The 23,338-nt window shown below is 34.6% G+C and overlaps 1 protein-coding gene across 1 annotated transcript in view; it reads left to right on the top strand.

The window, feature by feature from the left end:
- The first annotated feature begins 919 nt into the window (after positions 1-919).
- The window catches only part of si:dkey-122a22.2, a 30,530-nt gene continuing 8,111 nt past the window's right edge, over positions 920-23,338 (top strand). The window contains exons 1-8 of the mRNA XM_048211542.1: positions 920-1,115; positions 1,691-1,850; positions 1,960-2,031; positions 2,126-2,202; positions 3,242-3,342; positions 6,209-6,325; positions 6,779-6,853; positions 20,801-20,939. Coding sequence (XP_048067499.1) covers positions 1,053-1,115; positions 1,691-1,850; positions 1,960-2,031; positions 2,126-2,202; positions 3,242-3,342; positions 6,209-6,325; positions 6,779-6,853; positions 20,801-20,939 — 804 coding nt within the window. The 5' untranslated portion in view covers positions 920-1,052. The remainder of the gene's footprint in view (positions 1,116-1,690; positions 1,851-1,959; positions 2,032-2,125; positions 2,203-3,241; positions 3,343-6,208; positions 6,326-6,778; positions 6,854-20,800; positions 20,940-23,338) is intronic.

Below are 23,338 nucleotides of genomic sequence, written 5' to 3'. Positions count from 1 at the left end.
TGTATTTCAGATAAATGCTGTTCTTTTGAACTTTCTATTCATCAAGGAATCCTGGAAAAAAAAGTACACAACTGTTTTCAACATTGAAAATAATCATAAATGTTTCTTGAGCAGCAAATCAGCATATTAGAATGATTTCTGAAGGATCATGTGACACTGAAGACTGGAGTAACGATGCTGAAAATTCAGCTTTGCATCACAGAAATAAATTACTTTGTCAAATATATTTAAACAGTTATTTTAAATTGTAATAATATTTCACAATATTACTGTTTTTTACTGTATTTTTAATTAAATAAATGTAGCCTTGGTGAGCAGACGAAACTTCTTTTAAAAACATTAAAAATCTTAGTGGTTCAAAACTTTTGGACTGTACTGTATGTGTGTGTATGTGTGTGTGTGTGTGTGTGTGTGTGTGTGTGTGTGTGTGTGTGTGTGTGTGTGTGTGTGAATATATATATATATATACTATATATACTTATTAATCTAGTTTTTAAATCTAGTTTATACTTGAAACTTGGCATTATGTAGTCTACTACAAATATTTTTGTATGAATACTGTTATTGAATATTCAATGCATTTTAAATGGTTGCTTTTGACGTTCCTCATTTGTGAATCAAGCGTTTGCTAAATTAATAAATGTAAATATAGTTAAAAAATAAAATAAACATAAAAATAAATGACTTCCTCTGTTCCATAAAATGAAAGTGATTTTAATTTTTAAGTGTCTAATAATAGGCAAACCGGTTTTTAATTATTGTTTTATTTTTTACATTTTGACAATTTAATAGGCCTAACTAAACAATCAAAACGCTCAGTGTATAATAATATAATTATACACAAAACATACGGTCACATAGTAGTTTAGTACTTAAATGAATAGCATAAATTTTCTTAAGCTGAAATGCTCTCATCGCGGATAAGCTTTAACGAAACGCGTTTGGCTCCTAATGGGTCCCCGTCAATGCGGAAGTGTCTCCATGCTGTATTTGACGCTCATTCATACAAATATAATATGTTATCTTTCATGTGAGTGAAAAATTATCAGAAAATGTTGCGCAGAAAGACAAACGGACGAGAAGATGCGGACAGTGTCAAACCTGACAGAAAGAAGGTGATGAAACACAGTGAACTCTGTAACTCATGGGCTGAATGTGCGTTTTTACCATAGACTGTAAGGTTTTTACTGTAGTACCAAAGGTATTTTTTTGGACATGGTGCCATGGCAACGTCATGTTTCTGTACTTTGGTATTACCATGGTATATTTTGAAGTACCCTTTGAGTACTATCGCAATGGTGTAAATCAAAGAATCGTTGTATTTCTATTTGTAACCATTTTTTTTTGTAAATACACCGTTCTGTATGACTTTAATATTCCATTCTTAATAATAAACACACATAATAAGTAATAAATAATAATGAAGAATAATAATAAAGAAATTAAAATGTAATAATTAAAAATTGTGGTTGCATGTTTGCAAAATTAAAATGAATGTTGCCATGGCTGTTAAATTTTGAAACTGATAGAAGGGTTATCAGATGATGCAGAAAATCTAAAAATGGTCAATTTATTGGTGTATCAGGCCTAAAAACTGCATTAAACGTTTTTAAGTAGTTTTTGTTGGAGTATACCCTGTCCCTGGACAATGTTGTCACCTCTTCATGTCATGTGATCTGCTCACCCACAGACATCAGAGGACTCTGCTGTTCCTCATGTGACTGTCTCTCAGAGGAGCTGCTGGGCTGTTGTATCCTTCTGGACGAAGGTTCTGCTCTTCATCATCTTCACTCCAGCTTTCCTGAACTACGCCTCACTGCAGAGAGAGGGGCAGGTGCTGTCACCCACAAGTGAGACCTCTTCATCTCTTCAGGAAGACTTTAGGATCATGTGCAGTTTGCTAACCACTGAAAGTTTGTTTTTTAGCTCATTTGTTTTAAGATTTCTTTCTATTTGCAGGTGCTCAGCTGATTGATATCGGCCTCGGCCAACAGATCCATCTGTTGTGCAAAGGATATGGAAGACCAGTTGGTAGGTTAAAATAAAAGTTCATTCAAAAATGAAAAATCTGATCTTTATATTGTCAGTTGTGCACAGTGAAAGTGATGTTTCATTTGTGTTTCAGTTTTTCTTGATGCTCCAGCGGGAATGTCTTCAGATGTTTGGTACCATGTGCAAGAGAGTCTTTCATTATCAACAAAGGTCAGTTTAAACAAACTGCCAGCAGGAGTACTGGACGTTTGAAAACATATGAATGTGTATTTTCGTATTTTTGCCCATTTCCCATTCATTTCCCATGGCGGCACTAGGGGGTTAACACATTTTGCCATTTTTTTTGTACAGTATGTATTAGAATAAATTATAGTACAAAAGTTATTGGTGTATCATGTTTTGTTTGTGAGAATATTCATACACAAGTTTTCAACTCTTATGTGAATGAGACCCAATGACTCTTGCGTATGATTTGACTGAATCAATAATTGAGTAATTCATATGCGAATTGAATGACATGTTGTACTGTACAGTACTGTATGTTAGTTTCTTCTTGCCGTCAGCGAGGACAGCACAGTTGATCAGTACTTGATGTGTTGACTATGACTTTACTGTTGCCCAGTCTTGTTCTCGTCACATACTGCATAACTCACAAGCTTACAACTCCTATTTCAGTGATATCTGTCAGGTAGTTGGGAAGTTTTATGTATGCTTTCTGTTTAGAATGATATAATGCAATCTCTTTCATTAACGAGATGATAAGAGAAAGCATTTCACTGCAGTCATGTACAACATTAAATAAACAAGCCAGCACCAGAGTTTTCATTGATTTGAGTCCAAAGAGAACATAAAGGCCATAAAGACATTATTGATTTTTCTTCATCTCCAGCAAAGATACATGATTTCAGCTTTCAATGCATGTGCTTTAGTAAGGTGAGGCAGTGAAGCTTTTCTGCGACATGCTGTCAAACCTTGATTTCTCATCACAAATCTACTGTTTTGGTGTGCTGGAGATTCAAAATGCATTACAGTGACTGCATTACAAACATTTGCGATGATCGATGATAAAGATGAACTGATGATTTTGATGGTGAAATTATGCAACTTTGTAAATTTTACAGTGGTTTTAATGCACACTTTATTTGTAGATTAAGTTTCCTAAAGAATTGATCAATTATGAGTGTCAGTTGAGGTTTCTTCTGCTCTCATTTTCATGACACTTGATGATCTGTGATCTGTTGTTTCTTAGGTGTGCACCTATGACAGAGTCGGTCTGGGTTTTAGCCGAAGAACCCTGCAGAATGAAACTACAGGCACAGAGAAAGTGTGGGGAATATCAACCACTGGAAGGTATGAAAGTGTCTTAGTCTGAAGTTAAACAGTTTTTCAACATTGTTGGTGTAACAGGACCAAAAAAATGTCCATTGCATTTTTTTTTCAAATAACTTCATTGGCATTGAAATTTGATAAGATGAATTAGAGCATTCAGGGAAATAATGTGTTCCTCCACCATGGTTCAACTTCGGTAAAGTTGGTTTTATATTCGCACATTCGGACTTCTGATAAATTCAGACTTTCCAATAAATGTGCAATAAATTAATGTTTGCGAATTTTAAGCAGCGACATGATATTGACAACCAACGATTGTCAACTTAAAACATTTTTCACAGTCGATCAAAATAGGCAAGTATTGTTTTAATGGCATATTTACTTGTGAATGTCCACTGAATGTCCAATGTAGTGTGATTGACAAGGCTATTGAATACGGATGTCCGAATGTGCGAATATAAAACCAACTTTACCAAAGTCATGGTTCATAAATAAAAGTTGACCTCCAGACACAATTCATGAAATTGGCATCACTATAAAATTTTTATTCTGTAACAGTGGTCAAATATTGACACTTGAGTCTTATGCTTTTCTAATTATTTATACTCTACAGTTCAAATGTTTGGGGACAGAAATATTTATTTTTTAATGCTCTCATTTATTTGATCAAAAATACAGTAAAATATTGTGAAATATTATTACAATTTAAAATAACTGTTTTCTGTTTTAATACATTTTAAAATGTAATATATTCATGTGATGTCAAAGCTGAATTTTCAGCATCATTACTCCAGTCTTCGGTGTCACATGATCCTTCAGAAATCATTCTAATATGCAGATTTGCTGCTCCATTTTTTTTTTTTTTATTATCAGTGTTAAAAGCAGTTGTACTGAATAGAAAATTGAAAAGAACAGCATTTATTTCAAGTATAAATCTTTTGTAACATTTTAGATGTCTTTATTATCACTTTTATTTAGCAATCATGCATTAAATAGATCAAAAGTATATATTTCTTTAAAAAAGAAAATTGTACTGTAGTGTACTTGCCCACATACACATTGTATGGTTATATTGTGTAGTAAATCTGAAAACAAAGAAACAGCCCTGATACACATAAACAGTTTCTGCAATCTTATGTCCTTGACAATGTCCCGCTCTACTTTTCAATCAGCGCTGTAGGAGAGAGATGTCTTTGTCTTTGTCCTTGTCCTCTGGCAACAAGACGTCTTGCTTTCAGGTTTTTTTCATCCTACATGTGGAGTCACTCTTATCTTGTTGCTGTTGACATTGTCACATGTTGCATTTCTTCGTGCAATAAGTGATGTGTAGAGAGAGGACAGGGTAGTTGGTTATCAGTGGTCTTTTTTTCTATTCTGTCTGGCCTCTAAAAGCAGCCGGATGGCAAGCTTCAAGGCAAGATATCAATTTTACTAAAGTTCAATAAGCTGGGAGCGAAAATATTTTGATGATCGTCCCTTTTGTTCTTTATTGAAACCTTTTCATTTGGATTTCATTTGCTGTTGAAGGAAAGCCAATAGTAAATTGTAAGTTTCCTTTTTTTGAGAAGGACATGTTGTTTTGTTCTTAGACTTATTGACTCTGCATACTACCATACTAGATATTTTTATAATGAATAATAATTTTCAACTGAATTTGAACTTAACACCAGAAATGTGTACTTAATTATTAGACGTATTCCAAAACAAACATGAAAATAAATTTGTGATCATTTGATTGAAAAACAATGTTTACATAAATAACACGGCATAAAAAACAGCGATAATAATAATATTAATAATATTATAATAATAACAACAACAACTAATAAATAAGTGGTAATTGCTGTTGTTATAATTATAATAGTTATAATAAATATAATAATTGTTGTTATCATAATAATGATAATAACAACAACTAATAACTAAATAAATAATTGTTCTTATAATTATAATTGCCATAATTAGAATAAATAACAACAAAACAACAACAACAATAATAACAATTGTTCTTATAATTATCATAATAATAATAATCATCATCATAGAAATTATTTTTTACTATTATCCTTATTCCCAAAATTGTAATAATAATAATAATAATAAATAAATAATTGTTGTTATAATTATACTTGCTATCATTAGAATTAATACTACTAATAATAATCATAATAATCATAATAATTGTTATTACTATTATCATTATTCCAAAAATTGTTTATTATTATTATTATTATTATTATAACTGACTAACAAACAAACAAACAAACAAATAAATAAATAAATAAATAAATAAATAAATAAATAAATGTTATAATTATAATTGCTATCATTAGAATTAATAATAATAATAATAATAATAATTGTTATTATTACTATTATCATTATTCCAAAAACAGGAATAAAACATATTAAATATTAGATCTTTATATTGTTTATCATACAACTAAACATAAAAGGAATCTGTACTGATAGCAATCTGAAAAAGCAATGTCGGTCAGTCTCTAAATTTTCTTGACCAATTTCTTGCCCCCTGCACATCTCAAAGACATACGGCAGTAAGTCACTCGGCGCTCACTGAATCTTCATGGCCTTTTAGTTAATGAGGATGTCAGAAATAAAACCCATTAGAGTCTCATGGTACACAGTGCTTATTAGTTTAGTATGTCAGCCTCTGGTTTGAGGTCAGTTTGTCCTTCACGTAACATCACTGACCGCTTTAAAATCTGAGCAGGAGTCTGGGACAGTGGGCGTCGCGTCTGGTGGTGTATGGACATGTGTGTCATAATGTGTCCTGGTGATTAATGAACTGTCAGATGAGTCATGTCTAGACTTCACTGGCACAAACCTGCGCTCATTCCTGACCTGTCTCTCCTCTTTTATCCTTCAGGATGGTGGATGACCTTCATCGATTGGTCAAGGCTGCAGATATAGCCACACCTTTCATTCTGATTGGCTCTGAGCTGGGCACACTCAATGGCAGGTTCTACAGCCACATCCATGACACGTAAGTCACCTCGTTCTGTATGGAAACAATCATTCAGTTATATCTGAACATGTCAGGAAGTTTGATACCACCACAGAATTGCATGTTCAGTATAGTGTTGTATAGGCCTATCAGGGTTTTTCTTCCAGGCATTTATACCTACCATGAGAAAAAGATCCATTAGGGCAGAATGGGACCGACCTTTCGACACACGCTCGCACTCCAATCCTCTATCTGACAGATTTAACGTTTCATCTGCTCTGATGTGCTGCTTTAAGACCCATATATTCAGCTGTGTCAGCCCTGTAGCGCCCAAGGACTGAAAATATTGTCCCTTCTGCAGCTCTGAGCCCATTCATCTCACTCGATAGACACTGTTCATTTCTCCCTGGTTACAGGATGAGCTCACTCGATGTGTGTGCTCTTGAAGCATCTTCTGTGTGGTCTTTTCACTCTGTCTCTCTGTCTCTTCAGGCAAGTGTCTGACCTGGTGCTGATCGATCCGATCCCAGAGGAAGTCTTTGAAGAGGAGAAGTGGCAGCAGTTTTGGTGAGTCATCAGCTGAGAGAGAGGGTGTGTGAGGCACATATACCAGCTCCATCCTAATGCTGATAGCTAGAGGCAGATATAAAGCATTCAGACTGTAGCTGTATCACCACATTACTCTGTTCATTTTATCATCCCAATTAGCCAGACACAATGAAAACAATCATTATTTTGCCAATTAAGTTTGGTTATGCTGGTGGCATATATATACAGTCAAACCAAAAATTATTCAGACATTTTTGATATATTTTTACTAGTGGGTGCAGGACACTATAGTTCATTTATGTAAGTGAGGATAGCAAAATAAAGTAAACTGTGACATATTATACCCAAAAATACTTCATACAGTGGACTACCAGTAAAATTGATAAATTTGGAACCAAAAATTATTCAGACACTTTGACCTGACTATGTTTTGCTTAAGTGTTATCTGACAAAATTAAGATAATTTTTTTTCTGACACAGTTTAACTCTGAGATCCTGTCATATTTTATTTCCATTTTTTAAACTATAGTGAATAAACTGTGTTAATAAATGAAATGTTCAAGGTGGCTGAATAAATTTTGGTTTGACTATATATATATATATATATATATATATATATATATATATATATATATATATATATATATATATATATATATATATATATATATATATATATATATATATATATACGTATAATTTCTATTTCATAAATATCTTCCTAATTTTAAGTAGGATATTATTATAACATTAAATATTAATTTATTTATATTTATTTATGTATAGTTTTATCACTGAGGTGCCATGCAAATTTATTTTTACAGACGTCCACATGAGAAAAAAATATCGTCCAAATAGGGCTTATGAATTATTATTATTATTTAAATATCGAATTTGCATTCCAATAAAACATACACTCTGAAATATATAAATATATTTATAATTTAATATTAATTTAGAAATTCTGTATATATAACTCCATAAGTTTGTGCAAAACCTGATCATTCATATAATTGCAACATAATTGGAATATTTTTTTCTTTTAAAAATACATTTTCCTTTGTACATTCATATTTTAACCTAAAATCCATGTTATTTGTGCAGCTATTTTAGTGTTTTTAGTAAATTGTCCCAACTTTATTGTACCAAATGTGACCACTTTTTTAGTAAAGATTTAAATTTAATCATTGTAAGAGCAAATAATTACTCCCGTACTGTTTACATTTAAGTGTCTTTTGTCAGAGCTGAAAGGAGCAAGTCTGACAGCACTTTCTCTGTTTAGTCCTGAAAAATCTGAGCTGCTCATTGACACTAATATACAGCCCACATAAGCACTCATTAAATATTAACACAGCCACGTACAGCTCCAATTACATGGGTATTCACAGCTAGTTGCAGTTTATGTCCGTAGTTAAGCATGTTGAAGCTATTCAATTTCAGTGGAAGTCAGTAAGAAATAGTCACATTTCCTGGCCTCATTCTACCTGCTATTGGAGTCATTTAGCAGGGACATGATCGCAGTTCCTCAGAGATCCCTTCTGCACAGCTTTAAAAGGCTCTCCTTCCTTCTCAGAATATCCCATTTCATAAACTCCTACCTCTATTATTTATCGCCATTATGCGACTCGAATGAGTTCAGCTAGATAAGAAATGAATGTGCCAGGATTGACTCATTTGTACATGACTGGACGTGAAGCAGCGCCATTTATCTGGGAAATGTGCACAATTATGCTTTGATTAATAGATGCTCAACCTATTGAGTGCAAGACGGTGTACGCAATCCAATTACTTAGGACACAGTGAATTAAATGTTGTGGACATTAACTCAGAGCTTAAGTTAATATCCGTATCATGTGTTTTATTACTGATCTTACTTAAATCATAAGTGCTGCTGCTGAAGATGTATTAAAGATGCTGAAGATGTATTAAATACTTCTGCTTGAGATTATGTGATAGCTGTGGAATATAAAATACGGCATACTCTTTTTATTTTAGAACAGCTTTGCCGGCTGGGATAATCCTTGGAATTTTCTACAATGTACTTTTATTATCTGCAGTTACTGGTGTAAAAGTATGTGTATAAAATAAAATTCCTATTGGAACGTATTGTAATTTGGAACTGATCCTATAATGGAAATCCATCAGAACATGATTCAAATTCTAGAATCCTGTACGTATTCCTTTAGGGCTTTCTGTCCAGCATAACATTCTAGCTCCATTTCCGGCTTACTGATTCATTTTATGTCACTAAGTGTCTCCAAGGTGCGTCAAAAGCATCCGTTAATTCTTTGAGCGATGAGAGGCCATTACATGAGGTGTAAACTCAAACTAAAAAGACTCTTTGTTTTGCTGACTGGAGTGGCTCTGTATTCTTTTGAATCATTTTAATTGGGTCACAAGTCTGCATAATTGCCGTCTCCTTCCTTTCAAGAAGCCTCGTGTGGCGACTAAGAGATAAACTGCCGGTGTCCAATAGGGAGAGCCGCTGCACCTGAGGATGACAGCGGAGACTGTATCAGAGACTTTCCCATGCCAGCAGGATTTCCACATCAAAAGGGCGTCTCATTACTGCTGCCTCACTCTGAAATGAGTTCTGTTATATCTGAAAAAAAAGAAAAAGAGTCCCCATCGCTGGAGAACAAGAGTGTCCCAGCTCTCATCGGGTCTGAACTCTGATGTGCGGTCAGAGAAATTGTCAGATCATGAAAATCATCTGGCACTTCAGAGGTGACATAATTTGAATCTACCCATCCTAAAAAATCCAGCTAAAATCAGCTTAAAATGAATTTGCCAACAGTTTAGGTGGTCAACTAACTGGGCTACCAACTAATAGACCCTCTTGAACCAGCAACAAACCAGCTACCATTGCAAAACACTGGTTTTAGCTGGGTTTAGTCATATCGGAATATGTTTGCTTGTGAACAGATGGTCTTTGCTTGGCCTTTTTCTGTAATTTTTTTTTTTAGCTGTGGTGACAAAAAAAACAAAAAAACAAAATAAAAAAACAGCTGAATTAAGTTCCTGTGAGATTTACACAGTACAGACTGTGTTTTTGCTTTTGAAGGAACAGAAGCAGCTGTCAGAAAACCCCACGCTGGCATTTACACGTAAACATGTCAGAATTGTCAACTTTCAAAGTCTCTCTAGAGAGGGATTTCCCCAAGATAAAGCCTTCTCTGTCTGTGCATCCCATCTATCAAACTGCAAAATAAAGCATTTCTGTGGCTGATGCTGGAGCCGTTGAACAATCCGGAAATGTTAAAGGTGCCCTAGATTATGTTTTTAAAAGATGTAATATAAGTCTAAGGTGTCCCCTGAATAGGGATGGGTATCGTTAAGGTTTTAACGATATTACTACTCTTACCGATACTGCTTATCGATACGGTACTTTAACGGTATTCTTATCGGTACTTTTTGTTTATATGTATATATATATATATATATATATATATATATATATATATATATATATATATATATATATATATATATATATATATATATATATATATATATATATATATAAGAGCTGAATTAACATTGCTTTATATTATATAGTGTCCGGCATTTTTGGTGTTTTATGTAAGATACAGTAAGAACATGAACAAAGAGTAAAACAAACTGACAAATACAATAAAACAAAGATACAAATGAAATAAAGTGCTTTCATTTGTTCATGTGTTCAGGTAATATAGACCTAGCCTATAAAAGAAATCTAAGTAAAGTAACCAAATGTAAAATAACACTGGATGGTTTTCACAGTATAAATTAATAGATTAATGCTTATTAAGGATAACTATATCCAGAAGAAGCGCTGAGTGATTTTCTCTTTGCATTTTGTTGTTTGATTAGCATTGATGGCACAATCATCAGAATAAATGTTGTGACTGCTGTCACTTTAAGACAATAGATATTAACACACATCGGATTTTCTCCCAGCTGTTCATTTACACTTACGATATAAACTGCGTTTAAGTAGCTAAACACGCTCCAATCCGGTCATTTTAACATATTTGTGTGTGTATTTGATCGTTTCGACGTGCACCTGAAGCCCAAAGTGTAATTTGTTTGTCTATTAGAGACCCGTTTTCAGCCTCACACAATTCAGCCTGAGGAACAGCGTCTCTTGCGCGGATTATTGTGCTTTCAGCGTTTTAAAACGTTGATAATAATTATCAAACATTTACTGCAATTTAGCAACAGTAAAGACAACAATCACCGATTGTGCTGATTCTGACGTTAAGTTTGGGTTTAGGGAGAAATGAACGTGCGCAGCTGTGAATAGAATAAAGGGGTGGTAGACGAACCGTGGATAGTTTTTAATAGTTTTACCTCAGAAATCTTCTTTCTGATGATACTTGGAAGCCAAAATCGAAATCAAAAATAAAATAAGCATAATATCACAGACCTAAAGTGTAAGCAGACGTTTAGTTGTTTAGTTCTCTCCTCCATCGTCACCATTAAACAGGGATTTCATGTGAGCGGCTGTGCGTGCTGTAACTGCGTGAGCGCGATCTCTCTTCTGGGTTGCGAAAGCAAAAATGCACCATAGACAAATGTCCTAATATTATTGCATACAGACACAGCTGGCGACTCTGGCGAGATAGTATTCGCAAGATAATGTCTATATAGCAATAATAAATGTACGTGTATTTTTTTCATAATTTCTCCAGTACCGATAGCAGAACCGTTAACGTCAGAGCTTATCGATACACCGGTCTTTCAAAATTTAGCCCCGGGGTCAATTTAATACCGGGTTTCGGTACCCATCCCTACCCCTGAATGTGTCTGTGAAGTTTCAGATCAAAATACCCCATAGATTTTTTTTTATTAATTTTTTTAACTGCCTATTTTGGGGCATTATTATAAACGCGCCGATTTTATGCTGCGGCCCCTTTAAATCCCGTGGTCCACGCCCATAGAGCTCGCGCTTACCTTGAACAGTGCCTTAACAAAGTTTACACAGCTAATATAACCCTCAAAATGGATCTTTACAAAGTGTTCGTCATGCATGCGGCATGCATGCGTCAGATTATGTGAGTATTGTATACTGTTATATTGTTTACATTGATTCTGAATGAGTTTGATAGTGCTCCGTGGCTAACGGCTAATGCTACTCTGTTGGAGAGATTTATAAAGAATGAAGTTGTGTTTGTGCATTATACAGACTGCAAGTGTTTAAAAATGAAAATAGCGACGGCTCTTGCCTCCGTGAATACAGTAAGAAACGTTGGTAACTTTAACCACATTTAACAGTACATTAGCAACATGCTAACGAAACATTTAGAAAGACAGTTTACAAATATCACTAAAAATATCATGATATCATGGATCATGTCAGTTATTATTGCTCCATCTGCCATTTTTCACTATTGTTCTTGCTTGCTTACCTAGTCTGATGATCCAGACGTTAATACTGGCTGCCCTTGTCTAATGCCTTTTATAATGTTGGAAACGTGGGCTGGCATATGCAAATATTGGGCGTACACCCCGACTGTTACGTAACAGTCGGTGTTATGTTGAGATTCGCCTGTTCTTCGGAGGTCTTTTAAACAAATGAGATTTATATAAAAAGGAGGAAACGGTGGAGTTTGAAACTCACTGTATGTCATTTCCATGTACTGAACTCTTGTTATTTAACAATGCCAAGATAAATTCAATTTTTCATTCGAGGGCACCTTTAATATTTCTACACACATGCTCACACATTTGGTTTCCATGTTTTATGGGGACTTTCTATAGACAATTTTTTATACTGCACAAACTGTATTTTCTATCTTCTAACCCTACCCTTAAACCTATCCATCACATAAAACTTTCTGCCTTTTCAAAAAACATCTCTCTATATGATTTATGATCTGTTTTCCTCATGGTCCCACAAGGTCAATTATTTCTGGTATAGCCATCCTTATTGTCTCCATAATGTAGGGTTTACCAGGACCACATACAGTATATACAGTGCCTATAGAAAATCATCATACTCCTTTGAAATAGTTACTTTATTTGTCGCACAGCCTGAAATCAAAACCCATTCCAAAAAAAAAGAGCTTTATTTACAATTTTTCCAACTTTATTTTTTTTTTTAAAAAGGCAAAAGTTCTGAAAATTAATAAAAAAACTGAAAAACTACAATAACAGGGTTGGAAAAGTCATCAGTGCCCTGATTTAATACTTCGTAGACCCATCTTTTGCTTTAATTACAGCCATTAATCTTTTTGGATATGTCTGTACTAGCTTTGCACACCTAGAATGGGGAATATTTGCCCATTCTTCCTTGCAGAATTGCTCAAGTTCAGTCAAATTCTTTGGTGAGTGACAATAAACTGTTCTCTTCAAGTCCATTTAAGATCAGATTTAAGTCAGGGCTCTGACTTGGCCACTCAAGGACATTCACCTTCCTATCCTTAAGCCATTGCGTTGTCCTTTTGGCGGTATGTTTAAGGTCATTGTCGTGTTGGAAGGTGAATGACCTGCCCATCTTCAGCTGTCTAGCAGAGGGACGCAGGTTCTCCTCAAGAATTTGGATGTACTTGGAGGCATCCATTTTCCCTTCAGTCCTGACCAATCACCCAGTCCCCACTGAAGAGAAACACCCCCGCAACATAATGCTGCCACCACCATCACAATAGGTATGGTGTGTTTTGGGTGGTGTCCTGTGCTTGTTTTCGCTAAACATAGCGCTTGGAGTTCAGTCCAAAAAGGTCAATTTTGGTCTCATCAGACCATAGAACCTTTTGCCAGATGGCATCAGAGTCTTCCAGGTTGTTTAAAGCTTGTTTATTGGCTGTACTTGGAGCTTCCTGTCAGGAAAAACAGCTCTTATTGTGTTTTAATAACCTTAAAACAGTGGACTGAGTGAAGTAAGGGGCGTTCACTCATTTGCAGAGACAAAGTGACTGGAAACTATCACAGCTAGTGTGAAGACAGTGGAGCTCATGTGATTCATCTCCTGGTAGTGTTGGATGGTTTAGTCTCTGGGAAAGGCCTACTTGCAAACAACAGCCAGTGATTAAACCGTTGTTAGTAGGGCTGCACGATTAATCGCATGCTATTCTCACGCGCATTTCGTCAGTAAAGCCGGTTCCCTGATTACCGCTAAATCGCCATCACCTGTTTTTAAACGCAGCGCCTTTTAATAGACGGAGCCGTAGTTCACGGACAAGCCACGCAATATCGCGTTCATTATCGCAGGCGATTCATCTGCGATATGAACGCGATATTGCGTGGCTTTTCAGTGACCTACGGCTCTGTCTATTAAATGCCGCTTCATTTGAAAGCAGGTGATGGCGATTTAGCGGTAATCAGGGAACCGGCTTTACTGACGAAATGCGCGTGAGAATAGCATGCGATTAATCGTGCAGCCCTAGTTGTTAGTGTGAAAGCACCTTTTTAGAAGGGCTAAAGCAGTACGAAACCCTACAAAGCTGAGCAGGCTGCTGCAGGTCTGAGGTGCAAGATGATCGATGAAGACTTCACAGTCAGACACCTTTGTCACAGACACCTCTGAAAGACAAGTCAATGGAAAAATTCAATCAGGCAGTCAATCAAGTTGTCTGAATATACATGTGTGCATTGGGAAAATTGCTGGTTTTGTCTGTAACATTTTCTTCTCTAGTATGAGAGAGGTCCTCTGGAATTAAATGGGTCTGGCTCCAATAATGACAATTAACAGTAATTAGAGTTTCTTGTGCTGGAGAAACCTCTGTCAGTGTTCAGTAATGAAGCAAGGCCACATTATCCTTGCTATGTTTACAGCCGTTCTTGTTCACTCGCAGTGAATCACTGTGAGACATGACTGCCCCCTACTGACTGCACACAGTCAGTAGCAGTCAATACTGTATATCAGGGGTGGCTAACGTCGGTCCTGCAGAGTTCAGCTCCAACCCTAATCAAACACACCTGAACAAGCTAATCAAGGCCCGAAGGGTTGCTAGAAACTATAGGCAGGTGTGTTTTTTTTAATCAGGGTTGGAGCTAAACTTTGCAGGACTAAGGCTCTCCAGGACCGGAGTTCACCACCCCTTCTGTATAGGAAGCATTATTTCAATGATATTATTTTAATATAAATAATCATAATCATTGTCATTATTTCAATATAAATAATCAATCATTGTTTATATTGTCAAGGAGAACATCAAAATTAGACTTTAAAACATTTAATGCAGGAACTAAAAGTAAAAATGAAATATAATCTGTACAATTTTTTTCATGACAAATTATTTAGATTTATTTATTTTTGTTGATAATAACAATACACAGTATTTAACAGCAATGTTTAACTTCACATGTTTTTGATAAACTTCATAATACAATTAAAATGCCTCATGGGGACATTTTTGAGTGATGAAGCCAACAAGTAGCCCAAATGAATCAGAGTTTTGAGTCGATTTATTGAAATGGACAGTTTGAATGAACTCCCGAAGGAATCAAACTTCTCAGCTGTAACCTGATTTTTGCCTCTGAAGTTTACATGAAAGATGCTATTAGAGCATCTGTCGCACCATTCTCATACTTGTGATTCATGATACAAGGAAGAATCAAATAAGATTGCTTACTGATAGTGTAGGCAGGGTTGTCGCTTAAATTCATGGGGCCTTTTCATAATCATTTAAACACCTAGGGCCAGTTGTTCAAAAGTAATCTGATCGGATTTCGGCCATTGGATTGGATCAAATCTTGAAAATGGGTGGTTCAAAAGGAAAAAGGGATTCTGAAATCAGATTAGATCACGGAATCCAATCCTAGTTTTAATCTGGATCAAACCTTCAGTTTGTGTTGTAGGATTTGTATAACTTTGATCCAAAAAAACAGGATTATCCTGATCCCAACAGGGGGTAGGATTTCAAGGTGGATTCCAGGAGGAAAATGTAGTAAAACTTTAAAACTGGTCAAAAAATACAACATTTATATCATGTAATATACATACACATTTTTTTATTTTGCTCTTGATTAGTTTAACTGTTAAATAAATTAGAAGTAGACATTAATTTACATATTTAGCCTTTCGGTAACCTACTGTAAAGTAAAAAAAGATTTATGCCATAAAACAATCCCCAAACAGCTGTAAATATCCAACAAAAATATTATATTTAATTCAAAACCCATATTCTCTCTATCATCATGTCCCTTTAGGGGCTCCGTAGAGCACTGGTAATCCAGATTTGGTAATCTGGAAAAGTGTGTATCTGGATCATTGTGATCCAATCCAATTTTTCTTTGAAAAACCAGCACAAAAGTAAGATGGATTACCTGATCCTGGATAGCAAAACATGGGATTTCCAAATCCAGATCATTCTGATCCAGATTAAACTTTTTGAACAACTGGCCCCTAAACATTAAGAATGGTGTTTTTTTTTTTTTTTTTTTTTTTTTTTTGTATTTTGTTAATTTTTTTTTTCCAAATCTGTTTGAATAACACTTTTTACTTTTAACATTCATAGATATTTAACATTCATAAATAGGTTAAAAGGTTTTGTTCGGTTAAATAGCACTGCTTTTGCAATGTAAAAATTCAAACTGTGAAATTCACTATATGAACAGAAGGAAATACTTTATATTAGGCCAGCAGTCCATCCCATCATATCAGTTTGAATCAAGCAAAGGTAAATAATCAGTTGAATAATCTATTTGTCATAACCTCGTCTCTCCTTTGTGTCGAGCCGTCCATCTGGGCAGCTCAAGTGGTCGTACGGGACATAATTTGCCATGCAAATTCAGATGGCTCTTATCAAGTACAGAATGTGTGTGTCAAAGAGAGAGAAACATTCAGACAGACTCATGTGTTGGTTCTTACAAAAGAAACAGACTCCATTCAGCCTGCACTAATCCAGATGGGAAGTCAAAGAGCAGAAAGTCCACGGCACCAAAGTCATTTCATCACTTTTTTATTCATTTAGATAGTTTTCTGTCATGCTTAAGGGGGGGAGAGGGAGAGAGAGAACGGAACGGAAAATGACCAACATTGGTGAGGCGTTTTGCTTGACACGACTTCCTCACTCCGTCTGCCTGCCGTTATCTGTTTAATTCATCCTCCTATCTGGGCTGTCTTTACCCTCGCTAAATTTCCCTTTGACACGCATGCCTTCCTACGCATAATCCAGACCTACCGGGCAGAATTAGCACCGGAGGAATTGATAGAATGACGAAATGGAGAGAATAGGACAGGTGGAAATAAAATGTCAGAGCGAACGGACTGATTTGACTCCGAATCAAATTGTCAGGCTCGATACGGGCCGTGTTTTGGGGGAAATGCTGACAGATGAAAAGTGTCAGGGAAGAACAGTTTGAAGAAAAAGGGCTAAAATGACATGGGAAGGAATATTTGAAAAGATGAGCTCAAACTCTCAGTCTTTAACTTTCGATGCTAAACTTTTGAGGGAAGGTCGAGCAGTTAGATGTGCTTTTTTTTTTTTTTTCTGGAGAATTTCAGTATAACTTGTCTACACTCTGCACTGTTGAGGAGTGGTTTGGGACCATTTTTTGTGGTGCTTGCTAAGGAAAACATCATTATTAGCCTACTATTTGAACAAACCTGTAATGCTAAGTAGGGGTTGGCGATATGACCAAATTTTCGATATATATCACAATAGTTTTGTGTTATTTCATCTCATTTCTGTTATTTAAAATAAGAAAAAAGAAGCAGTTACAAACAATAGGACAAATACAATATAACAAAAATATACATTAAAGTTTTCCAGGTACAACAGGTTTATACTGTACCGTACTGTAAATCACCAGTACAGTTAGAATTAGTCTGAAAAAATAATAATCAAATGTAAAAATAAAATATTGCATAGTCTTTACTGAATTAATTAAATATAAATTTATTCTTATTAAAGCTAAAAAAAAGTTATTCAATCAAGAGCAATAAGTTATTGTCTCTTTAATGACACAGAGCAGCAGGTATATTAGGCTGCTGTCACTTTAAGAACAAACACATGGATCCATTATACTGTTACACATCCGGTTTACACCCAACTGTTTACTTTCACTTGAGACATAACCGGCTGTGTTTACATAAATACTCCACACGAAGGGCATTTTGACATTTACGTACCGTGATATACACAATATTGCAAAATCTCTAACGATAGACATTATATGCCGAGGTAATGATATATATTGTCATACCGCCCAGCCTTAACGCTAAGTATTAAACTGAGGTGCATAACTCATACTGCAGTGTTTTCTAAAGAAACATTTAGAGGCCAAATGACTTTTGATTATAGGTACGTTTGATCTACACAAATGCCTATTTGTTAATGTTGCTCAAAGTTTTGTGGCATTTAAAAATTTGAAAATTTTATTTCAATCCTTAAAGCAGGTGTAATAAGGAATGCCTTATGACTTGCAATATATATTGATTAATATTAATATATTTAATTTGCTTTTATATATTGTTTTATTATTTGTATTTATTGTTTTTGTTTAACAATGACAATGCCTGTTTGTTGTTTGAAGAGGTTTAATAAAGGTTTAATAAAATACAAAAAAAAATTGAAGCTGTGAATCATTTTGACTGACTCGTTGAAGAGAAACTTTTCATGTCATATTTTTGTGAATTGGATGCACTACTTGCACTTTGTTCCTTGCTCGTTGTTCAAATGAGATGATCAAACCGCGTATGGACATGCACAAAAATTTCCCTAAAACTTTAGTAAATTTTATTTTTGTAGAATTCTGTTATGTTTAGTCACAGTCTTACGGAAGAGGATTAGGGCCAAGCAATAATAAAAAAATAAAACCATCTCGAGATTAAAGTTGTTAAATTTCGTGAAAAAACTCGTTAAATTTCGAGAAAAAAGTCGAGATAAAATGTTGAGAATAAACTCGTTAAATTTCGAGAAAAAAGTCGAGATAAAATGTTGAGAATAAACTCGTTAAATTACGAGAAAAAACTCGTTAAATTTCGAGAAAAAAGTCGAGATAAAATGTTGAGAATAAACTCGTTAAATTTCGAGAAAAAAGTCGAGATAAAATGTTGAGAATAAACTCGTTAAATTTCGAGAAAAAAGTCGAGATAAAATGTTGAGAATAAACTCGTTAAATTTCGAGAAAAAAGTCAAGATAAAATGTTGAGAATAAAGTCATTAAATTACGAGAAAAAAGTAGTTAAATTACGAGAAGAAATTCGTTAAATTATGAGAAAATTTTCGTTAAATTTCGAGAAAAAAGTCGAGATAAAATGTTGAGAATAAAGTCATTAAATTATGAGAAAAAAGTCGTTAAATTACGAGAACAAATTCGTTAAATTACGAATTTGTTCTCATAATTTAATGACTTTTTCCTCATAATTTAATGACTTTATTCTCATAATTTAATGACTTTATTCTCAACATTTTATCTCTACTTTTTTCTCGAAATTTAATGACATTTTTCTCATAATTTAACTAATTTGTTCTCGAAATTTAACAAGTTTTTTCTCGTAATTTAACGAGTTTATTCTCAACATTTTATCTCGACTTTTTTCTTGAAATTTAACGAGTTTTTTCTCGTAATTTAATGAGTTTATTCTCAACATTTTATCTCGACTTTTTTCTTGAAATTTAACGAGTTTTTTCTTGTAATTTAACGAGTTTATTCTCAACATTTTATCTCGACTTTTTTCTCGAAATTTAACGATTTTTTTCTCGTAATTTAACGAGTTTATTCTAAACATTTTATTTTGACTTTTTTCTTGAAATTTAACAAGTTTTTTCTCGTAATTTAACGAGTTTATTCTCAACATTTTATTTTGACTTTTTTCTCGAAATGTAACAACTTTAATCTCGAGATGGTTTTATTTTTTATTATTGCTTGGCCCTAATCCTCTTCCGTACAGTCTTGCTCTTGAACATGAATGATTCCTGAACTCATGTGAGTCTTCTTGAGGAAAAGCATTCTTTTTTTCTAAGCGATCAGATTACCTAGATTTATTCCTGGTTGGCGATAAAACATACAAAAATATTTCTTAGACAGATATGAGAGGAGGGTATGGAAGCTTGTTTCCGCCACTGAATAAAAAATAAAAAAGGTAATTGCGACTTTTTCTCACACTTTTTTTCTCTTGCAAGATATAAACTCACAAATGTGAGAAATAAAATCAGAATTTTATTTTGCGAGTGTATGCAATTCTGACTTTTTTCTCGTAATTGTTTATATCTCACAATTCTGACTTTATAACACGCAATTGTGAGTTTATAACGCACAATTGTGTTTATAACTCATGATTCTGAATTTATTTCTCACATTTGTGAATTTATATCTCGCAATTCTGACATTATAACTTGCAATTGCAAGTTTTTATCTCGTAATTCTGTGAAAAGAAGTCAGAATTGTTAGATGAAAACTCGCAATTGTGAGGAAAAAGTCAGAATTGTGAGATAAAAAATTTAAATTACCTTTTTTATTTTTTACTTGACGGAAACAAGCTTCCATAGGAGGGGCCTGAGCCATGTCAAGAGAGCATAATAGAAACTCATTTTGACTTGGACCAGTCAGCAACCACCCAGAATACTATAGCAGCTCCATAACAACCATCAAGCAATGCTCTAGCAACTTCTAGAGCATCAACTGAAGTGTTCTATCATGTGTGTGTGTGTGTTGGCGTGAATGAAGTGTTCTGTGATGTGTCTAAATATTCTTCACAAGAGTGTTGATCAGTGTTTCTGTGTCATTGATTCATTCTTCATAAATGAGCTGTCATTGTGATGCATTCGACTGCACAGCGAGGAGTCATTTAGTCCTTCATGCGCTGGTAATGACCGCTCAATTAATGCAGTTCATCACAGGAGACGTCTGTCACTGATTTGTACGGCCCTGCTGCGGCTCGGGGTCTAATGTTCTGGGGTTTAACATCCTCACTGTGACCCTTAGAATTAAACTAGATGTGTTGTTTAGTTTCAGTATATAGTCTTTTTGGAATGGGTCAAAGTTCTGAAGGTCACAGTAAGTGAATTGTAATCTTGTTTTTGTGTATGTTGACAGGTACTCTCACCTCGTCCCATCCCTGCAGATGATGCAGTTTTCTGCAGCTGCAGGTTTGAGTCGTCTGCTCATAATTCTGGGCCTGTTGAAGCCGGTCATTCAGGGAGATGGTGTCTCAGAGGAGATCCTACAGAGGCAGGTCAGTCCACAGGGTATATTTTGTTTGATGGCTAATCGTGTCTTTTAAGCCGAGCAGTGAGTAAATACACAACTAAAGGTTATGATGCCACTGCTTCTAGTTTTCTACAACAGTGATTCCCAACCGGTGGTACAAATACCCTCTTGAACAAGTTCCAAAGAGTACTTTACTTGTTAAACCTATAAAAAGAAATGAACCGAAACTTAAAGGTGCCCTAGAATCAGAATTTGAATTTACCTCGGCATAGTTGAATAACAAGAGTTCAGTACATGGAAAAGACATACGTTGAGTTTCAAACCCCATTGTTTCCTCCTTCTTATGTAAATCTCATTTGTTTGAAAGACTTCCGGAAATCACTCGGATCTCAACATAACACCGACTGTTACGTAACAGTCGGGATCATTAATATGTATGACCCCAATATTTCCATAATGCCAGCCCATTCGACGCATTAGACAAGGAAAGGCAGTATTAACGGCTGGATCTGTGCACAGACAAGGTAAGCAAGCAAGAACAACAGCGAAAAATGGCAGATGAAGCAATAATAACTGACATGATCCATGATATCATGATATTTTTAGTGATATTTGTAAATTGTCTTTCTATATGTTTCATTAGCATGTTGCTAATGTACTGTTAAATGTGGTTAAAGTTACCATCGTTTCTTACTGTATTCACGGAGACGAGAGTCGTTGCTATTTTCATTTTTAAACACTTGCAGTCTGTATAATTCATAAACACAACTTCATTCTTTATAAATCTCTCCAACAGTGTGTAATGTTAGCCCATTAGCCACAGAGTACTATCAATCTCATCCAGAATCAAATGTAAACATCCAAATAAATACTGTACTTACACGATCTGATGCATGATGTACACTTTGTGAAGATCCATTTTGAGGGTTATATTAGCTGTGTGAACTTTGTTTATGCAATGTATTAGAGTTGCGAGCTCAAGGCGGGGAGCGCGAGGATTTAAAGGGGCCGCAGCCTGAATCGGCACATATTTAATGATGCCCCAAAATAGGCAGTTACAAAAATTAATTAAAAAAAAATCTATGGGGTATTTTGAGCTGAAACTTCACAGACACATTCAGGGGACACCTTAGACTTATATTACATCTTGTAAAAAAACAATCTAGGGCACCTTTAAAAATAAAAAAAACAAACAAAGTAGTTGTCAGTAGATTAAGTGATTAGTTTCTTGTTTTTTCTTAAACTACTTTTGCTTTTACTTGTTAAACCTATAAAATGAAATTACAACATAATAGCTGTCAATAGATACAAATAATTAATTGATTAATTTCATTTTTTTTAAGTTCTGAAATAACTACTTGTTTTTACTTGTTAAGCCTATAAAAAGAAATTTTAACTTAAAATAAAAATACATGCTAGCTGTCAATAGATTAAATAATGAATTATGATTAATAATAATAATAAACTATTTTATAAAGCGCCTGTTAAAAGCAGCTTCTCAAATCGCTGTACACAAAATAAACAATACTTAGATAATCCATACATCAATAAAAACCCAAGTGATTAAATAATAAAGAGCAAAAGTCAACAAGCACTTTAATTATATCACAATTTGATGTAATCACAACCCCCCCCCCCCCCAAAAAAAAAAAAAAAAAATCTACTTGGAAAAACTACTTTTGGTTTTACTTGTTAAGCCTATAAAAAATACAACTTAACAGGTTGTAAAAAAATGTACAACTTAAAGGTGCCCTAGAATGCTTTTTCACAAGATGTAATATAAGTCTAAGGTGTCCCCTGAATGTGTCTGTGAAGTTTCAGCTCAAAATACCCCATAGATTTTTTTTAATTAATTTTTGTAACTGCCTATTTTGGGGCATCATTAAATATGTGCCGATTCAGGCTGCGGCCCCTTTAAATCCTCGCGCTCCCCGCCTTGAGCTCGCAACTCTAATACATTGCATAAACAAAGTTCACACAGCTAATATAACCCTCAAAATGGATCTTCACAAAGTGTACATCATGCATCAGATCGTGTAAGTACAGTATTTATTTGGATGTTTACATTTGATTCTGGATGAGATTGATAGTACTCTGTGGCTAATGGGCTAACATTACACACTGTTGGAGAGATTTATAAAGAATGAAGTTGTGTTTCTGAATTATACAGACTGCAAGTGTTTAAAAATGAAAATAGCGACGGCTCTTGTCTCAGTGAATACAGTAATAAACGATGGTAACTTTAACCACATTTAACAGTACATTAGCAACATGCTAACGAAACATTTAGAAAGACAATTTACAAATATCACTAAAAATATCATGTTATCATGAATCATGTCAGTTATTATTGCTCCATCTGCCATTTTTCGCTATTGTCTTTGCTTGCTTACCTAGTCTGATGATTCAGCTGTGCACAGATCC

Source organism: Megalobrama amblycephala, linkage group LG13 (genome assembly GCF_018812025.1).
Source record: "Megalobrama amblycephala isolate DHTTF-2021 linkage group LG13, ASM1881202v1, whole genome shotgun sequence".
Taxonomy (NCBI): Eukaryota; Metazoa; Chordata; class Actinopteri; order Cypriniformes; family Xenocyprididae; genus Megalobrama; species Megalobrama amblycephala.
Note: the sequence above shows the minus strand (reverse complement) of the source record. Positions and strands in the feature narration are given on the sequence as shown.